This window comes from Camelus bactrianus, chromosome 15 (genome assembly GCF_048773025.1).
Source record: "Camelus bactrianus isolate YW-2024 breed Bactrian camel chromosome 15, ASM4877302v1, whole genome shotgun sequence".
NCBI lineage: Eukaryota > Metazoa > Chordata > Mammalia > Artiodactyla > Camelidae > Camelus > Camelus bactrianus.
Window position 1 is genome coordinate 43968735 of NC_133553.1, and position 20124 is coordinate 43988858.

At 43.5% G+C, this 20124-nt stretch overlaps 1 protein-coding gene across 3 annotated transcripts in view; it reads right to left on the reverse strand.

Moving 5' to 3' along the window:
- THADA (THADA armadillo repeat containing) overlaps positions 1–20124 on the reverse strand; it is a 286797-nt gene that overhangs the window by 76289 nt on the left and 190384 nt on the right. For all 3 annotated transcript variants that reach the window (XM_074378785.1, XM_074378786.1, XM_010967713.3), the window contains one exon: positions 11861–11976. In XM_074378785.1, coding sequence (XP_074234886.1) covers positions 11861–11976 — 116 coding nt within the window. The remainder of the gene's footprint in view (positions 1–11860; positions 11977–20124) is intronic.

Consider the following 20124-nt stretch of genomic DNA (forward strand, 5'->3'; position numbering starts at 1 on the left):
TATCTAACAATAAATATTCCCTATATTTACTTAGCTCTTTTTATACTTGCCTACCCATTACTCACCACGTCCTCCCCTACCCTCATCTATTTCCCATTTTAGAGCTTCCAACTTAACAGATAAAAGTGGAGGCCCAAAGAAGTTAAGAGGCCAGACATCACTGGCTAGCAGCTGAGCAGGGGCCAGGACCCTCGGGCGGACCCCGCCTCCCCTCCACCTCAGTGGTGTGCGTTCACAGCTAGAGCCTTTTCTCTTCACCCAGCGCCGCTCAGAGGGACTCTCCCCGTGGTCACGTAGAACACAGGGCCTTTGGGCTGATGAGGGTCCCTTCTGGCTCAAAGGGGAATATGTTCCTCAGTGCATGTGGGAAGCTCTTTCCAGAGGCCTGCAGGCCAGGCCAACCACTGAGGAAGCCTGGGCATCACTGGCAGCTGAGGGGATGAAGGACGGTGCAGCTTCAGAAGGTCTCTCTCAAAGCTGCTCCCTTGGCCCATTCATGTAAGACCTGCCCACATGCCCCACAAGCCATTCGAGGGCCAGCCTGAAGCCTGGCCACACAGGACAAATGTACCAGAGCTGAGGACACAGGAGCAGGAAGCTGAGTGAGGCCTACAGAAGTGCTCCCAACAGGTCTGAGAAAACCAGCCCTTAAGTTACTGACTTCAGTTAAAGGCACCGCCTCCAGAAGATCACTGCTGAGAACGACCCAGAGGAATGAACTTATCTACTTATTAGCACTTGGTAACACGTTAGCATGGGCTGTTGGTAGCACCAAGCAGCAGCCAGCCAGATGAAAGCGGATTTCTGAGGAAAGGATCTAGAAATCATAAATTTTGATGGCAAGAAAGTTTAGTGCATGGGGCCCTGTCCAAGGAGGACAGCCTGTCAGAAAGGGCCTTGGGCAGCCCAGGGGCCTGAGGTAACAGTATTTTCTATGAGGATGATCAGGTTGCAGCAGAGGAAGCAGGTGGATCAGAAACAAAAATCAAATGTGCTGTTAACATCCCTAATCCGGGCTACCTTCAGAGCCAGACACATCTGTCAAGTACGGAGAAGTCACCTGCTCCCTTGTGTCTATTTCCCCGTCTACAAATATTGGTTTGGATTAGATCCTTGTTTTGGAATAGGGATTCAGGGTGCTCTTCTTAGTCCCTTTTGGGGCTCCCAATGGCTGAGAAGCTCTGTGGGTGGGCCTCCAGGCCCCCATCTCAACTTGCACCATATTTGCCGTCTCTATTATCTTGAACATCTTGAACTTCCACTTAAGCTTCTGTTTGAAGAAAGGATTCCACTGGATTAGATGATCTCTAAGTTCCCTTTCCTGCTATAAACTCCGTGGTTCTACAGTCCTCTTAGCAATGCTGGGCAGACAATAGCCATGCAGTCTAAAATGCACACAAGCAGCATCTCTGTTCCCGTTACTAGCTGCCCAGGCAGGCAACAGGGGCTTCCAAGTGCCAGCCGGAGCTGGTCAGTTGCTACTAGGGAGCTTTTATTAACCTCCAGGAGGGCTGGGAATTTTGCTGATCATTGAGGGAGGCTGGAAAGATTTAACATACTCCTCAGTGTATCTCTTGTGCACAGAGACAGCAGCCTATTTACCAGTGTAAGCCTGAGCTTACTGACTTCCTATGAACTCTTGGATCAGACCCAAATTCCTCTGGCTGACATTTAAGGCCTGCCATGACTGGTCTCTTATCAAATCTTGCACTGATCTCCAAACACACCATGTCTTCTTCGGCTCTATCCCCTCGCTGGTCCACAATACATCACATGCATCCTCCCCAGCATGCCACTGCACATGCTGTCCGCCATCTTGACCTGCTCCTTTCCCACCACTTTTGGTGTTTCTGAATCACACCCATGCTCGAAGACCCAGTTCAAATACCTAACTCCCCTTGAAAGCCTTCCCTGGCTATCTCAGTCCACGCTTTTTCCTGAATTCTTATACTTATTATATGTACTACAGAACTAGAATTCTGTATGAATGTCACCGTTGGTTGTTTCCCATGGATAAGCTCTTTTCAACTAGACTGGATCATAACTAAACTCTGACAAGACAGATTCCATTTTATATGCCTAAAGTGGTCCCCATGATGCTGAGCATCGTGACTAAGATCCCTTCCTTTGTACTTGGGCAATGAGACCTTCACAACTTACTTAGCAACATAGGCTCTATATGAGTATAAACTCACTTGATCTCCTATTGATTTAACATTATCTACCAGTTAAATCTCACCTAGCCTTTAAAGACTTCTCCCTTCTCCTAGGAGACTTCCTCAACATTCCAACCCCCACTAGCTGGCTCCTGTAATACACTTTGACCTCATTCCAGCATTTATCACATTCTTCCTTGTTTACAGTTAATTAAATCCATACCTGTCTTATTCACGTGGTTTTTGAAATAGGGACCATATCATTCATCTCTATATTCCCCACTGTGCCTCTGACACTGCCTTCTTTGTACTATGTGTGAATCTGAATTGGCTTGGATTAATTGGGAATGGCTCAGTGAAGGTAACCAGGGTGCTCATTTACTCAAATGATGGAACATGTCACATTCTAGGGGAAAAAAAACCCCCACTATATTAGAGTTTTACATAATATTATGAAAAATGTGTTGAGGCCATTTAAAACCTGCATCCCTTGCAAGCTGGGCAATGATAACATTACCTGAATCTTCCAATAGCAATACCCCAAGAAGCCAACGTCTACATGTGGAGCAAGATGGAGATCCTGAGCCCTTTATCAAACTAACTACCATCTCCAGGTTAGGTTTGCAGATTTCCATATTTAAAAAGTAGAAAGTTGGGGGTTGAATTCTTGATGTGCAGTTGCATAAAAGAACTATTTTTATTTCTCACTGTAACATGAAGAAGCTTTGATCTCGGGCAACTTGCTCAAAGGCTCAGTTTAACACACTGATCACTTCTGACTGCTTTTACCTGACTGACTTCCATAAGCTCAGCCTGTCAACAAGAAATACCTCCTATATTCTCAAGCTTCACTTCTTAAACAGCTTATTCCTTTAAGACTTGACATATTTTTAAAAGGAAAAGCTAATGAAGAAAATGTTTTTCACCTTGTCCATTGGTTTGGGTTGAAATGTGCTAACTTAATGTTTCTCTCTGTTTTTAAAAAATACAAACAGGATCTCATCCCGAGATATCATGACCTTGAACATTCCTGAGAAGTCTGAAAGGGAAGCAAACAAATGTCAACACGCTTGGGTCTAAAATACACCAACTTCATTTCTCTCATCATTCAAATATGCACGAGGCTCAGAGAGACTTTGAATAGGCTGAGCTGGGGGATTAAAGAAGGATCCCGATGAGAATCTCCCTCCCCGGTAAAATCTGGAGGTTGAAAGAAAAGCAATTAAAAAGGGGTGGGGGAGTACTGGGAAAACTTTTATTCTGAAAAAAAGAAAAGGAGCATAGAAGAGACAAACCAAAAGCAAACCCAACCCCCAGCAATGCCTGGAAACTTGCTATGTAAGTAACCATCCCTGTTAAGACTTGCTTCCCTTAAAGTTTTGGCAGGGACCACAAATGATAGCCTTAAAATGCCACATGATCATCCGAGTATTTTAACAATCCATCTCAGCTGGACTCGTTTCAGCAGCATGGGAGTGCAACGCAACCTGCAACTGTGGCAAAGGACTGAGGCCCCTCCGAGGAGTTGTAAAAGGAGGACCTCTTCCTTGGGGAGGGAACCAGTCCAGGCGGCATGAGGGAATTGGGAGGAACTAAGGGACAGTGGGAAAATGCAATTGGACCTAAATCCCAGGATTTCTGCCTGGGAAGTGTAGTCTCTCGTGTGAATAAATCTGGTGGTTAGAAAATAAATGCTGTCTTCAGCTGTAAAGCAAAACAGAACCCTAAACCAGGACTTCTGCAGCTGGCCACAGAGCCTCCTGGGGCAGAACTGGGATTGCCACACAAAAGCAAGCCCTAGCTTTGTCTCTATAAGCATATTTTCTTTAGATACTTAAATCCCAGGCCTTCAAGGAGCATACCATCTCGGCTTAGTGGGGTCCAGTAAGAATGAAGGAAAATGGGGAGAACAGATTAGAGTATGGATAAGGGGTGGACAGGGAAGGAGATACAGAAGCGACTGGACGTTTAAGTACCAGGGAGATGGAGGAGTGAATAGGGGGTGTCAGGAGCACTGGTGGGAAGCTGCATAGGGGAGTGGATGGGTCATTCAGTTAATACTTTTTGCAAATAAGAATTACCTTGGGGTAACATACCATTAGGTCCAGCATGAAGAGGAGGTCCACAACAAACATAAGCTCCTTCCATCACCTCTTCCCCAATCAGCACTGTTTTATTCAAACATTTATCTCCCAAGTTTGCTTTCCTAGTGACCTTGGGACCTGCTCTTGTATTCCTGAGAGCCTGTTTTTCCCACCAGAATATCAGCCTGTTATTTTCAAGATGATAAATATGCACTGCATGTCAACAAAGCCTGTGTCCGACCCCAGGCACTGAGTCCATTAGGATGGCTGCCCGAATCAGGGAGTGTGGACTCCCTACAGAGAGCACTGGGGCCAGGTTGTCCCTCAGTGCAGGTCATCCCAGGTGGATAGGGAAAGAATTCTGGGCTTACTCCTTCCATAGCCTCAGCATCTCCTATGGCTCCAGGCACCAATCATAAGCCCTGAGACTGAGGGTGTAGAGGTGGGAGTATTTCAGGGGAGGCAGCAGGATGATCACAGTGGCTGACTCTCTGACCCCTGAGCTTCAAAACAGGTACTGTCTCTCAGAACCAGCAGTATCAAAATCACCTCGGAGTTTGTCAGAAAAGCAGAATCTCAGGCTCCACTCCAGACCGACTGAATGGGAGCTGCATTTTTTTTTTTTTTTGAGCCTTCATTTTAAGGAGACTCCCACAAAATGACTCGTGTGCACATTAAGGTCTGAGAAGCACTGTTGTAGACAATGCTTAAGATACCACCATTCAAATCCCTGACATAAAAACACTGGATAGATGGAGGCAACGTTGTCCAGTAGAAAGAGCCTGACAAGGAGCAGGGAGTTAAGCCCTGAACAAACATTAGTTATTGTCAGGTAGCTGTACCTGGTCTGCTGCGTGAAAATGGGCAAATCCCCTGACCTCTCTGGGCTGCACTTTCCCAAATGCGTGGGGATAGGAGGGGACTACAATAAACTTGATGACTCTTTCTAGGTCTGTGATTCTATTTGTCAAGACCCTGTTCTGTTGTCCTCTCTACACTGAAGTAGGGATTTTAATAAGTAGTTGCTATATTTAACATAGGTTGGCATACAGCACGGCTTAATAAATATTTGTTGAGTGAAGTGATACAAGTGTAGTCTATTCTATTTAAGCCTCACCACAAAAAATGAAAATATGCCATGAGCTTCCAGGACAACCAACCACACCAGAGTATCAAGTTTAAATGGCACTTCTGAGGGCAACTGACCTGTCTTGCTAAGGTAGCTTTTAAGCAAACCAACCCCAGAAATTTGCTCTTATGTGAAACTACACAATGGCAAGGACCCTCACTCTGGCACGCCTGTGGAGCTGAATTTTCATGGTTACATCTCCTGGGCAGCAGGCTGGAGGAACAGTCATTCCCTCTTTCTTGACTCAATCTCTGGCAATTGGAAGAACTGCCAACTGTCAGAAGAAAAATACAAGTGCCCTCTAGCATGCCTGCTCCTCCTTCACCCTCTCCCTTAAGGAGCTGGGAGGCACAAGAATACACAGGAAAACATCAGTAGTTCTCAGTCTGATGGCATTTTAGAATCTCCTGGAGAGTTATAAAACTACCAGTGCTTGGGTCAGACCTTCAACCAAAAAATCAGAAATTCTGGAGGTGAGGACTGCAGCCATTGGCACTAAGAACTACTGCCTGGAGTGAAAACTCACCATCGGTCAGTCTGGTACTTAATAAATGCCAGTGCCAAGAGTCACAGACTTCTCATGTGGGAGCTGGGCAGGTTACCTCAAGAGGGCAGTGGCTGGGAGGAGACAGCAGGCAAGTACAGAGAGTGTGTGCTGTCAAGAGAGGGAGGCCAATACCTAGCAGTCATGTGGGAATCCGGGCCTGGTGATGCCAGATCTTCTGGCTTTTCAGAAGAAGCTGGGAATCCTAATCTACTGTGAAATTTACTGATTTTTAAATGCCAGTAACTGATTTTTAATATATATATATATATATATATATATATATATATATATATATATATATATATATATATATATATATATACCCTGCTCGAGTCAAACAAAACATGCCTATGGCCAATTTAATCCAATGCATTGTCAGTGTGACTCTCTGGTTGAGAGTGCATAGTATACCAGACCTGAGCAACGCTCTGTGGAGAGCCCAGGGGAAGTTCCTTTACTAAGTTGAGTCAATAAAATGCTAACATATGGCAGCTTCTGTGCTGAAATGTAGGAAGTGAAAACTGAAGGGAAAAAAAAACCCCAAAACAAAAACACAACAACAAAAAACCATACTCATTGGACGTATCTGTTAATTCATGCCAAGCTGAAATGCTGACTGTACCAGCTTTGTCTCCCTAATTGTTTTCACTGTAGAAAAGCAGATTTGCTGAGAGAGATTTGAGAAAAGTTAATGAAATAATATTTACAAATCTCCTAATACAAAGCTTGGCACACAGAAGGCATCCAAAAAGCAAAAATTTCCTTCATCTAATTTTTAAGATCTTAGTTAAAATTCTGGTGGAGGTGTCCTGAGCACTGCTGGTGGGAAGATGAACTGACACAACTCTTCTGGAAATCAATACGGCAAAGATCCCTGAAAAATTCTCCTATCCTCTTAACTTATTTTATGCCTGGAAATAAAATCTTAGGCAATAACCCACAACCACACAGAACCTCTCTCTCTTTCTCTTACACACAAACACACACACATACACACACACACAGATTTTCACTGGAATGTTATTTATGACATTAAAAAATGGGAAAGAAACTGAATGGCCAGCAATGGAACAATGGTAAGGTAAACCTAATGACTGATTATTCAGGTGACAGAAATATGTTACCTTTAACAAACGATTTTTCAAAGTTTTTTTTCTTAATACAAAAATAGGCAAAAGCATTGTATTTTTAGAGACGTAAAGATCGTAAAACTAGAAAGAAAAACAAAGAAATAATTATTATAAAAAGTTAGGATAATGATAACCTCTGAGGAATGACAGAGTACAAAGGGTTTTTGTTTTTGTTTGTAATGGAGGTACTGGGGATTGAATCCAGGACCTGTGCGTGCTAAAAGCACATGCTCTACCACTGAGTTATACCAAACCCCCAAGGTTTTTTGTTTGTTTTTTTTTGTAATGTTTGCCATTAAAATTTTGTTTTAATTGTGATAAAGTAAAGTATAAAGTTTACCATCTTAATTAACCATTCTAAGTGCACAGTGCAGGAGTTCAGGAGTGTTAAGTACATTTACACTGTTGTATCATCAACCTCCAGAACTCTTTTCATCTTATAAAACTTAAACTCTGTTAGTTGAACACTAACCCTTTAGTTCCCTTCCCCCCAGCCCCTGGCAACCACCATTCCACTTTCCATCCCAGTGAATTTGACTACTCTAGGAACCTTACATAAGTAGATCACATAGTCTTTGTCTTTTATGATTGGCTTATTTCACTTAGCACAATGTCTTCCAGGTTCATCCATGTTATACTGTGTTCTAGAATTGCCTTCATTTTCAAGGCTGAATAATATTCCATTGTCCATATATACCACATTTTGTTTACCCACTCATCCATTAATGGATATTTGGGTTACTTCTATCTTTTGGCTATTGTGAATAATGCAACTAGAACACGTACAACTATCTCTTTAAGACTGCTTTCAATTCATTTGGGTCTGTTCTCACAAGTGGAATTGCTGGGTCACATGGTCATTCTATTTTTAATTTTTTGAGGAAACACCATACTATTTTCCATAGCAGCTACACCATAAAGAGTTTTTAATAATAAGAGCAAACACTTTCATGATACTGTTAAGTGGGAAAAGTAAGCTATAATTTACATACATACAGCATAATCTCAATACATTAAAAAAAAAGCTTAGGAAAAAAGATTAAGTGGCTGCAGCATACATAAAACTGTTAACCAACAGTAGTGGTTTCCACTGGATGTTGGTAAGAGTAGACTTATATTCTCTTCTTTTCTCTAACTTTCTATGATAAGTAGACACTACACTGACAGTCAAAAAAAGGGGGGGTGGGGATTCAGTAGGACACATTTTTCTTCCTGGTTATCACATCATCCATCGCATGGAGTCTGATAGTCCATATAGTTCACCACATTTACTAAAAGGAAACACACACACAGTTTTTTCCTTTTATAACCAAAGGCAACGCTAGATAACCAAACTGATTTCTAAAAAATTTTAAGCCCCAAATAATAGTAATTCCAACTCTCAGTCAAAGTAAATAAATCTTTTCTTGTCTTACTCTTACTTGACATTGCTTTTTACAAGTTCTTCCTTTCCAGGCAGGGCCTGTGATCCAGTTGGGACAGCAGAGCTGGAATCTGCACTCAGCAAGGGTAGCAGACCAGGCCATGAGCGGGAATGAGACGACTTCCTCTTCGATGGTGCCCACGGCCAGGGTCTCCAGACCAGCAGCTGACCCCTATTCTCACTTAGTTTCTGGCCTAGGTCAGCTTAGTTTTCCTTCAGTATTTCGGAAACTGCCTTTGCACCAGGAGAGAGACAGTAAACTGGATTGAGGAGAGAGGGATGGAAGAAAAAGGGGAAGGAAGGGACTTGAAGGATTAATGAGCTGATTTCCATAAAGGCTCTGACATCTCGGAATGAAAAGCGGCCTGTAAGAGCAGAAGTCCAGTCCTCTGCTCAGGCTGTGTTGCCAGCTGGCCATTCATCACCAAAAATTCCCCAGCAAATCCATGCCCATTGCTTAATCACCTCATATAAATCCCTATTAATCTTGCAAAGTCAAAACACAAATATATGACAAAAGTCTTTATTTTATGTGCCCTCAATTTCAGGGTCAAAACTTTAAAAACTGAATGGGTCATCCAATGGCTCCAATGAATTTTTTTTAATCTTTTTTTTTTTAGAATTAAAGAACAAATAAATGACACCTTCACTGATGTTTTTGTACTTATTGGACTGAATAAACTCAAGCTAATGATCAAATAAACTGAAGAAGGAAAAAGGTGTTGGTGCTAAAATTTAAACCAACTTTTTTTTTTTTTTTTTGCAGTGACATTAATGTTTCATCACTATATTTAAAAGATACAGAAAATCCTTAGTAGGCACAAAGGAACATTTATTCCTCTTTCATTTGTAAATTGCTAGGGACATAAAGGAGCCTCTTTGCAGCAGCGGAGTTTGGAACACCCAGCACTGTGATGCCTTTCAGGGAAAAAAGGCAGATGAGAATGTGAGGAGGCACTGCTAGGACCCAGAAGGGCTCATCTGAGCCTGGGACTCCCAGCGCCAACAAACACCTCCTGGGATAACACTCTCAGAGGACCTCAAGGACGGGGCAGGCATGTGACAGGCTGAGGCTTCATCACTTACATCCGATTCTATACTTTCCTATTCAGGAACCTCAAGGTTATCCTGTCAGTGATGTGGATAATCCAGAAAAACTGACGCGTGGCTTTGGGAAGGAAGCACTGTGCTCTGGCCATGTGTTTTCCTCCCAAACTCTATTCCAGGCTCTGAACACATCCTGATTAATATGGTAAAGGTGTGTTGGGGAGCAAGAGGAAGCCTGGTGTTACAGACCACCCATGGAGTATAAAGTTCACACTTGGATAATAAAGAGTTGACTGAACTGGAAACATAAAAGTGGCTTTCCTGGACTCTGGGCAAGGAAGGTGGAAACCAAACCGGGCAAATTTCAGTGATGCATGCCTTTGTTTTCTAGAGCTGGAAAATCATGGAGAAAAATCAGAGCGCGGGAAGAGGCAGATGATGATGATGAAAAGACTGGTTAGAAAATTGTAACAGGGACCACAGGGAAAGCCAGGAGGACTTCTCTGGGTGAAGAGGAGGCTGATGGTTCCTCTGTCACCCATCTTTAGGTGCTGCACAGCACGAAGGTTCATTCAGATGGTTGGCCTGTTACTCCGTCTCCTCCTTCCCACGGACTTCCCTGACTTAGGAAGCCAGCAGATGATGAATTTCTATAGGACCCATCAAGGACTAGCAAACTAAGGGGGCAGAAATCCCTTCCTTTAAGAACAAGAGATTCGCCAGCCCTGGATGGAAGCAGGTCTTCCAGTAGGTTGGATTTCCTGACTTCCTGATCCCCAGAAACAATAGCGAGGAGGACCTGGTCTGCTAATTGGTAAACAGATGATAGCACAAATGTGATCACAATTCTCTGTTTCCCTGAAAAAGGCATCTTGGGAAGTTGTCTAAAAGCCTCACAAAAGGCAAATGGTACTGGGCTCAGGGAAGCAGTTTATGGTCAATCAACTCCTCTCTCTAAATAAAACAGAGAAAACAAAAATTGGACTGAAAATGAGAGGCTAACCATCACTTGACTGGTATTTCAGACACTAGAGAATTTCTCCATCGGTATCCTTGGCCAAAGCCATAGGTACTAAGACAGACATGGAGACTCTTGTTTCCACCCACTGAGAAATTCTTCACTGGCTCCCTTTTACCTAAAGGTTTCCTTTAGGACCTTTCACCGTGTGGCTTTCTTGTATCTCCTCAGCCCCATTCTCTGCCACATGTACCTTATACTGGTTCGATGTCACCCCCCTCCCCTGCCCTGACCCCACTAACCCTTGCCTCTCCTCTGGGCATCCCCTGTACCTCCTACACACACTGGTTATCATACTCACCGCATTCAATGAAAATTATTTATTTACACATCCTTCTCACCTCCTGGATGGGAGCTCCTTGAAGGCAGGACTAGTTCCTTCTCTATCATGGCATCCCTAACACAAAGGCTGTCACGTAGCCTATGCTCAACAAGACCTTGTTAATAACACTGATCTGTGGGCTGCACACTGCCCACTGTTTGCCTGCCTTATAAGTGGGGAGCCCAACAAAAGTGAACACAAGCACATTTTTTGAAAAATAAAAAAAAGGCTGCCATGTTAGACAACCAAGATACTAATTCTTAATCAAAGGTGATATACTCCACTGGACCCACGCCTGGACTTACAGAGGACACCACGGGGGGCAGGAGGCCCTGACAGTGATGCTGTCCTAGCAATATTAAGTCCTGAGACACAGATTTTGAACCCAGTGTTACAGGGTATTTTCTGTGTATTCGAGAGAAATGGAGAAAATCTTTTTGCTCCGTCTTTCATACAGCAAATGTTCTAAGTTCTAGCAAAAAGTTATAATAACAAGGATGAAATAAAAATATGTGTCCACCTGCCTTTGCCATGCTTATTTAAGCTACTCTACTACCATCTAAAAAGGCAACTTCCATGTCTTTTTCTTATTCACCTGCGCTGGGCCCCTTTGAGACTGCTTAAATCTTACACCAGTCTCTCATCTCCAAGTTGCCACAGCACTTAATAATTTGTACCACATGATTTAGTCAATTACTGCCTTTCATTGATACACTGTCTAACATAGGCCTGGCCACATAGCAGGTATTCATGAAAACAAGCTGACTGGTGGACAGATAAAAAGCCATATTAAATGCCCCCCTAGCCACACAGCAGTTTTAGAAAAACTGTCAGGAATATATTTTTCTTTCTTTACCACAACCCAAAGTTCTGAAAAGATAAATACTCCAGTAAGTTTTGAAAACTCATGCCAGTGACTTAGAACTCCCCCAACTAGAAACAGCATTTCTCCAATGTATTCCTAACCCCTGATAACTTGTTGCTTGTGTGGGGTTTTAACATACCTCTTGGCCAGCCAGAGTTTGGCTTTGGTACAAGCTGCGACGTCAGCCAGCTCCTGCTGAAAGTATGTATTCATTCTGTATTTGGAGTCTGAGAAGGCTTGTAACAAATGAAAAACCTAAACCAAAAAAAGAGAAAAAGCAATATCCTGCTGTGAAAATACATTTTTCCTCAATGTTCAGTTCCTCCCTTTTAGGTTTCCTCAAAATATTCCCCAAAGAAAACAGACACCTGCAAACTGTGGCTCTGGTCTCTCTGCAGAAAAGCATGTTAGTTTTGGAGGACGCATCTAGTGGTGAGAAACCTACATCTTTAATTCGTACCTGTGCTCTGGGTTCCCTGTACGAATCCAAAAAAAGGTGACTGCTCTGTGACCAAACAGTCATTTGATACAAGAGCTTTTTAGTTACAAACAACCTAAAGGTGATGCCAGCAAAAAAAATGCAAACATCTTTCTCTATCTTAGCAGTCTCATATGAAAAAAAAAATGTACTTTTAAAGACAAAATCTTACTACATAGGAGAAATCAATTGTCTGCATGCCTAACCTGGTTTACACATCGGGGTTTATTAGAAGGCTTGGCTACAGAAGCAGACCAAAGTGATGCTTGCCTTTGCAAATACTGGACAGTGATGTTTGTAAACGATTAAGACTTTTTAGATCTTTGCTGAGATGCCAGGAACGGAGGCAGCAATGTGAACACAGCCCACTTTCTTACTCTTACATGACATTATATATTAGAATTAGGCAGAGAAAGACAAATCCTACTGTATCTCTCAAGCTGCCTATATTTAGGACAAAGGCTACAATTCAGCAAACATGCACAGGCTGTGTGCGTGTGTACATGTGCGTGTGTGTTAGCATGCACACGTAGATGTGTCCTGGAGTCACTCAGTGATGACATCAACAGGGCCTTTGTGAGAAGTAGAAACCTGCATCAGAGAAGGGAAGTGGACAAGGGCGTAAATGAGATCCTCTGACCCTAGCTAGTGTCAAGGAAAAAGACACATGTCAGAGAAATCCTTCTGTTTATCTAAATCAAGAGGAGGAGGAGCATGGAGCAAAGCAAGTACAGATAAACACAGCCAGAACTTTGAAAGTCTATTTTTTTTAAACTTTTTTTTTATTGAGTTATGGTCATTTTACAATGTTGTGTCAAATTCCAGTGCAGAGCACAATTTTTCAGTTATACATGAACATACATGTATTCATTGTCACATTTTTTTTCGCTGTGAGCTACCACAAGATCTTGTATATATTTCTCTGTGCTATACAGTATAATCTTGTTTACCTATTCTGCATATGCCTGTCAGTATCTACAAATTTTGAAATCCCAGTCTGTCCCTTCCCACTCCCTGCCCCCTTGGCAACCACAAGTTTGTATTCTATGTCTGTGAGTCTGTTTCTGTTTTGTATTTATATTCTTTTTTTTTTTTTTTAGATTCCATGTATGAGCGATCTCATATGGTATTTTTCTTTCTCTTTCTGGCTTACTTCACTTAGAATGACATTCTCCAGGGACATCCATGTTGCTGCAAATGGCGTTACGTTGTTTTTTTTATGGCTGAATAGTATTCCATTGTATAAATATACCACATCTTCTTTATCGAGTTGAAAGTCTATTTTAATCATCGGTTTGCTTTCTTTCCCTACTGTAGCCTTTATCGGAGCTGATTCTTCCTAAGCAACATGATTCAACTTTTTCTTTTCTTTCTCTGCTGTCAATGAGGGGCATCACTGAGAGTTAAATATGGAAGGATGTTATGAGAAAAAGCAAGAGGCTAACTAAAAGAGATCCAGTGCCGACAGATCCTAAATGGGTATAAGCTGGCAGGTGTTCCCAGGTCAGAGATCTACTGTACGCTGAGCACCTTTTCTTTAGAGTCAAAATAAATTATGATTACTTTATTACATGTAACTGCCACTTAAAATTTTTTTTCCTAAACAGAAGTAATCGTGTAGGAGAAGGCACACAAGTCCCAATGGATGTGGAGACTGAAAAAGCTTTCTCTAATAATGGATCTGTTATTTCAGAAGCAACAGATCAAATATCACTCCTTCACCACACCCCCACAGGGACCCAAACCGCCCGTCGTGAGGTCTGGAGAAATGGGTCTGGCTGGGGCTTCTGTTCTTCTGTGGTGACTGCCAGAGCGAAAAAATCACCTCCCTCTGCCGAATCCCCACCATCCTGAAAGAGTTGGCAAAGTCACTGGGCCTTGCTTTACTTTCCTCCACAGCTGCACAAAACCAACCACCAGGGCTTTTCATGGTGTCACAGGATTGTAATTAATCAGCAGACACCAGCAAAATACAGGACTCTGGAATTTACTTGTAAAGAAAGCTGTGAGATTTTCAAACGTCTCTCATTTAGAAGTAATCACTTCAAAAATAACTCCTGATGGATGTTTAAACTTAGTCCTATATTTGCTCACCTTACTTGGCAAAAACAAGGCTGTTTTTGAAACGCTTGGTAACTCTGGTTTATGAACATTGGCCTACAGGTCCATCAATTCTGTCACCTTGGGCACAAACCAGACAACAATTGTGATTCTGGTTATTCAGCAGGAACGGAGTGATCTATTTACACGGGACAAATGGAGGGGGAGGTACACTTATAAGAACCCTGGTGGAAATAATCATTTAGGAGAGAGGGCAATAGATGTGAAAGACAGGGTCAGAGATGTCAAGGAAAACAGGGAGCAGGGGAGGAGAGGGAGGAGAGAGGACAGAGGGAGGGGAGAGGAAAGAAAAGTCTTGTAAGCAAATGTCTGAAGCAGGTTATTACGTTTGAGATAAATTTTTCATTTAAGATAATTGATGAGAATATCTGAATACATGACTACTCTCAGATGACGTTTAGTGTTGGGTTTAAGTCCCTCAAGAAAAGTGAGGTCATCCCTTGCGTGAAGTCCAGAAGGGAGGCCAGGCCCCTGGAACTCGAGTCCAAGGTCAGGTCCAGGAGCTCCAGGTAGCTGCGAGGAAGGATCACTGATCCATCAGCTCTGGAAGGATGGCAGGGGCGAGGCAACTCCTCCTCTTTCCCCAGCTTTCCTAAAGTCGCGGTCCAGAAGAACTTTTGGGCAAAGAGTGTGGTCAAGCCCAGGCCTGGGATAATTTGGAAACAGACTATAATACAGGTTTGCACTGAACCAAACACAGAGAAACCGAAGCCGCCAAGGCTGAGGATGATGACTAAATGAATGCACGGGAGAACTCTGAGCAGCTCAGTGTCACTTTAGGCGTCCCAAATTGGCAACAGGATTCAAGCACTCAGTCCCTAAGTATTTATTAAACAACTATTATTACCAGGCACTGCCTTAGGGGCTGCAGTGGAGAACAAATAGAATCCCTGCTTTCCTGCGGCTTACAGTCTAGTCGTGGACAAACAAACCCCTGACTCTGCCTGGCGGGGATTTATGACCTGCACGACAGCATTGCCATCACTTTGCTCTCATGCTTGACCTCACCCTCCACCAGGTCCAGCGCATAGCAGGAATTCAACGAGCATTTGCTGAACTGATGTCAATATTTGGTGCCTCTTCCTACATTAACTCTTCCTTTAGGACACACCCCCATGGGTTTGGTGAGCTGCTGCATGTGCTCCTCACTCCAGTGGATTCCTCATCCAGAGGGGAGAGCGGGGAGGCTAGATTAGTAGGAAGAATGCAGCTTTGTGAGAGGGAGTGGGAGGAGCACAGGCTTTGGAGCCAGGCGGACTTGTGTGGAAACCCAGTTACTGGCTGTGGGGCTTTGGGCAACTTGTTAACCCCAGTTTCCCCACAGTAAAGAGTGCAATAATATCCATCTATCTGACAGGACTCTAGAGAGATTTCAAAGGACATATACAGCATTTGGCACACACTAGGCACCTGATCAAAATGTGAGTTCTCTTCCTTTTCCTTTTTCTGTCTCCTCCCTCCTTTTCAGCCCCCATTCCAAAAATAAACAGTCAGAGAAGGCTTTGCAGAAAGAGTGATATTCATATTTGGCCTTCAAGAGAATCTTGCCAGAATCGGGGGAAGAATATGCAAGCAGAGAAAACTGAATTATTAAAAAGTGTTAAAGAATCCAATACTGGTATTGCTAACAAAGAAAAGTGAACCTTAATGTAAATTATGGACTTCAGTTAATAACAATGTGTCAATACTGCTTCATTCATTTTACCAAACATACCCCTCTAATGCACAATTTTTTTAAACTTTTTTTTTTAACAGGAGTACTGGGAATTGAACCCAGGACCTCGTGCATGCTAAGCACACGCTCTACCACTGAGCTATACTCTCTTCTAAATGCACAATATTAATAATAGGAGAAAACTGGGGCGAGGGGGTAGAGAAGAGAGGAATATATGGGAACTCTTTGTACTACCTGCTCATTTTTCTGTAAATCCAAAATTGTTCTAAAAAAAAATACCCATTTAGTGAAAGAAAAACATTGGGATGACTCAGGAGACAGCAAATAGCTGCGAGTTAACAAGAGCATAGTCAGGGTGTGTGCAGGACGGCAGGAGATACAGCTGGGGAGAAGGTCAGGTCAGATGGAGAAGGATCTTAAAGGAGCATCAAGGAATGTGTACTCTGTTCTGTACACGGTCAAGACCTCTTCAGAAACAGCACTTATGTGATCAGATCTGGAATTCGGAAAGAAAAGGCCAGGGGCAGGGTGGAGGCTGGACTAGAAGGGGCAGAGTGAGTGAGACCACTGCCGGTCTAGACAAAAGGTGCCGAGGCTTGAAACCAGAGCCCGAAAACCAAGAGGTACCCATGGACCGAAAGTGGCAGCAGATGTTTCATTTGGCCTACACCGTGTTTTTAAATCGTCACTTATGAATTGGGAGATTTCATGTCAAAATCATCCTAATGTCTAAACTCCTCTCAAAGTCAGAAGAGCTGACGATCATGGGCCTACTCTCCTGCAGGGCCTCAGTCACCTGGCTGGGGCTACCCCTGAGAGAGGTGCACACTCTGGCTCACCACCGTCCCCGCTGCTGCCTATCACTCACTGCCACTAAGTCAATGTCATTTATCACTGCTTTTTTTTTTTAACTTACGGAGAATTGAGAGGAAAATGAAATCTACATCAAGTCTGAAAAGAGGATGGACCGAGAGGGCCACGTGTTTATACCCATCCCTGTGTTCACTTACCTGCCTGGCCTAGGCAGGACTCTGATTTTGTGGACACCCCCCCCCCGCCACCCCAATCGAAACTATGGCAGCAGTGTAACGGAGAGGAACAGAGAGGGACAGATACATTTGAGAGATGTTTTGGAGGCTGAAGAAGCAGGATTTGGCAACTGCTTTAGACATGCAGTTGAGGGTCAGTAAAGAGAACTTAACGCAGGAAGCTGGTGATTGAGGGCCACGCTGCAAGGCAGGAATCAAAAGAAAATGCGGCAGTTTGGGGAATGAGGGAGGGAGAGTTAGTGAGTTTGGTCAGGACTATCCGTGTGAGGCTTGCTCTGGTTAGGATAATTTATCTTGCAAATCAGGAATTCTTTTGAGAGTGAAAAAGAGCTCTATTAATAATCACACTGGGACAGACTGAGACAGTTGGTGACCTCGCTACAGCAGGCCCCTTGGGGAAAGGTTAGAGTGGACTTAGAGGTGCATGAATTCAGCAAAAGAACGCTTTATTGACTCAAGATAGTTGTGACCGGTAAATTACCTACAAATTAAAAAAAAAATTGTGACCCGGTCAGAAAGAGACAAAAAGCACACACAAAACAACCAAGTGCAAACCAACAGCATCACCCATGACTCTCACAGGCCTGGGATTGCCCAGGCCTGGGTACTCACGCCCTCCCCCGCGGAGGGAGTGTCAGGAAGCAGCTAGATTGGGCTGGGACTTCTTACCACTGAGATGCCAGCCTTAATGAAACTCCTGGAGGATCGAAGAAAAGTCTGGAGAACAGTCACCCTCTGTCCACCCCCATCCCCACTCGAAACACAGAGAGACTGAGGGGAGCCCCTGAGCATCTGTGTAAAGCATGAGTTCCATTCTGGCAGCTTTGAATCTTAAAAGCGACTTGGCAGAGCAAATGTAATGCTCTTTGAATAAATGCCACAGGCCTAAAAAGAGTCATGAGGCAGATCCCTGAAAAAACCTGCACTGCTCCAATAAAATATGTCTGGTTTACGCGGCTGGGCTACAATAGTGACTTGTGTTAGACAAGATGAAGATGATATATGGCTGTTTGGGAATGCAACACTGAGATGGGTTTTCCTCTTCACCAAGCATGGCTTCCAGGCAATTTTCCCCCCTTATAAAATCAACAGCAGCTGAGCTCCAGAAACCAGCAGGATCCAGCAATAACAGGACCCGGCTAGGCAGGCCATGAAAACGGACAACTCCGGTGAGAAAAGGGATGTTCATTTCAGAGGTCAGATATAAATGAGGTGAATGTATCGTAATCACGAATAATCCCCAACTCGAAAGATCACCAAATCTATCCCCGTCTGCAACTATATTTCCTTAAAACTCAAGTCTGATCTTTTGTAGCGTGCAGACTGGGGGTGAAGACTTCTGCCCCTATCACATTCAGCCAAGTATAAAATTTCGGCATCTGCTGGTTGGTCTCCTAGCCTTCTCCCCGCGCTGCTCCAACCCCCACAGCTAAGTCAGAGCCACATTTTTCCAAGCTCAGTGTTTACACAGGATTTTATTTCGGCTGGTAAAACATCTGTATTTTTTCAGGGACTTAAATAAATGATCTATGCCGGGAATGTACAGTATAGGGTGATGTCAGGCCCCCATTTCTTCTCGACTCACTGGGCAGAACAGGCAAACATTGTTTCAGCCCGTAGATGGGAATGTGAATATTTATCCTGTCGACTTAATTCATACAAACAGAACTAAAGGCAGGCAGGCAGAAGTATTTTATGGCTTTAAGGCAGACTGGAGGGGGTGGGGTGGTGAGAAGAGGATGGCTGAAGAAGGAATCTAAACTTTCTAAATTACAGAAACATGCCTAATCATGTAACTGCTGGGAAACGGATACAGCAGAAATTATTTAAAAGGGGGATTGTGTTCATCTGTACGTGTGTGTGTGGGTGTGTGTGTGTGTGTGTGTGTGTGTGTTGCGGCGGGGGGACGAGGGAGTTGGGAAAGTGAGAGAGAGGAGTTCTCTAATTTATATGCCATTTCTAGTCAATGGTTTAGGATTTAATTTTCTGCTTCAGGCATATTAATCTTCTCAACTAAAACACAGGCTCCGGAGGAGCATCCTTCTTGCCTCTGACTTCCATGGCGCAGAGCACAGTGCTTGATGGGTACACGCACCTGCCTGCATCATCTGTACAGAGAGCTCAACATACTCATCTTTGTTACCAGCCTTCGAGGGTCACTGTGTGGACTGGAGGCATGACCCTGGGATACTGCTCATCCCTACAAGAAAGAGCTTAGTGGGCATGTGCCACCCATGGCTACCTTCCAATCTGACACCACGTTGGAGGGCAGGCAAGGAAATGGTTACTCCCCCAAACCTCACTCTGTTTATTAGATGAGAACAGATCCTCAGAAAGGTCTTGGTAAATTCCCAAAAGGTGACTCTAGCTGTGTTGCGTTGCTGCTGCTAGGAAAAGGATGCTAACTACAAAATGTGATTACTTCCTAGCGGACTCTGGCTTGGGCAGTAGGGCATGGATCTCTTTAAGGACTAAAATGTACAAAAACACAAAGACTGCAGGAACTGGAAATTCACTTTGCGTCTCAAATGAGTCCCCTCCTTTCTAGTAACATTCCCACTGTTCTAGCTCAGGAACCAAAAGACTTTACACCCAGATGATGAAAACAATTTAACTGACTGGTCTCTGCCTCCAAAACTTATTTCACACATGGCTGCAGAAAACTTTCCCTAAACTCAAGCCCTGATTGTATCACTGCCAAATTCAAAATCCTTTAAAGATTTCCAAAGTCTCAAAATAATTTGGTGGGCACTGAAGACTCAATCTACCTTTGTGGTTTCACCCCCTACTTCATGCACCTATTATGTGACCACAAGGGATGATCTCCCATTTCTGACAATGCTTTTCTGTCCAGGATGTTCTTTCCATTTCTACCCCCACACTCTCCAGCTCTGCCTATTGAAATTTCGTTCATACTGTAAGGTCCAGCTTAAACACCACCTCCTCCATAAAACATTCCTTAACTTTCATCGACCACCTCCCCTCCCCACCCTAAGACTTTCCTTACTCAGTGCTCAGCAGTTTACTTCGTTTGATTTCTTTTTCTTTCTTTTTTTAATGTTTTAAATCTTGTCATCATG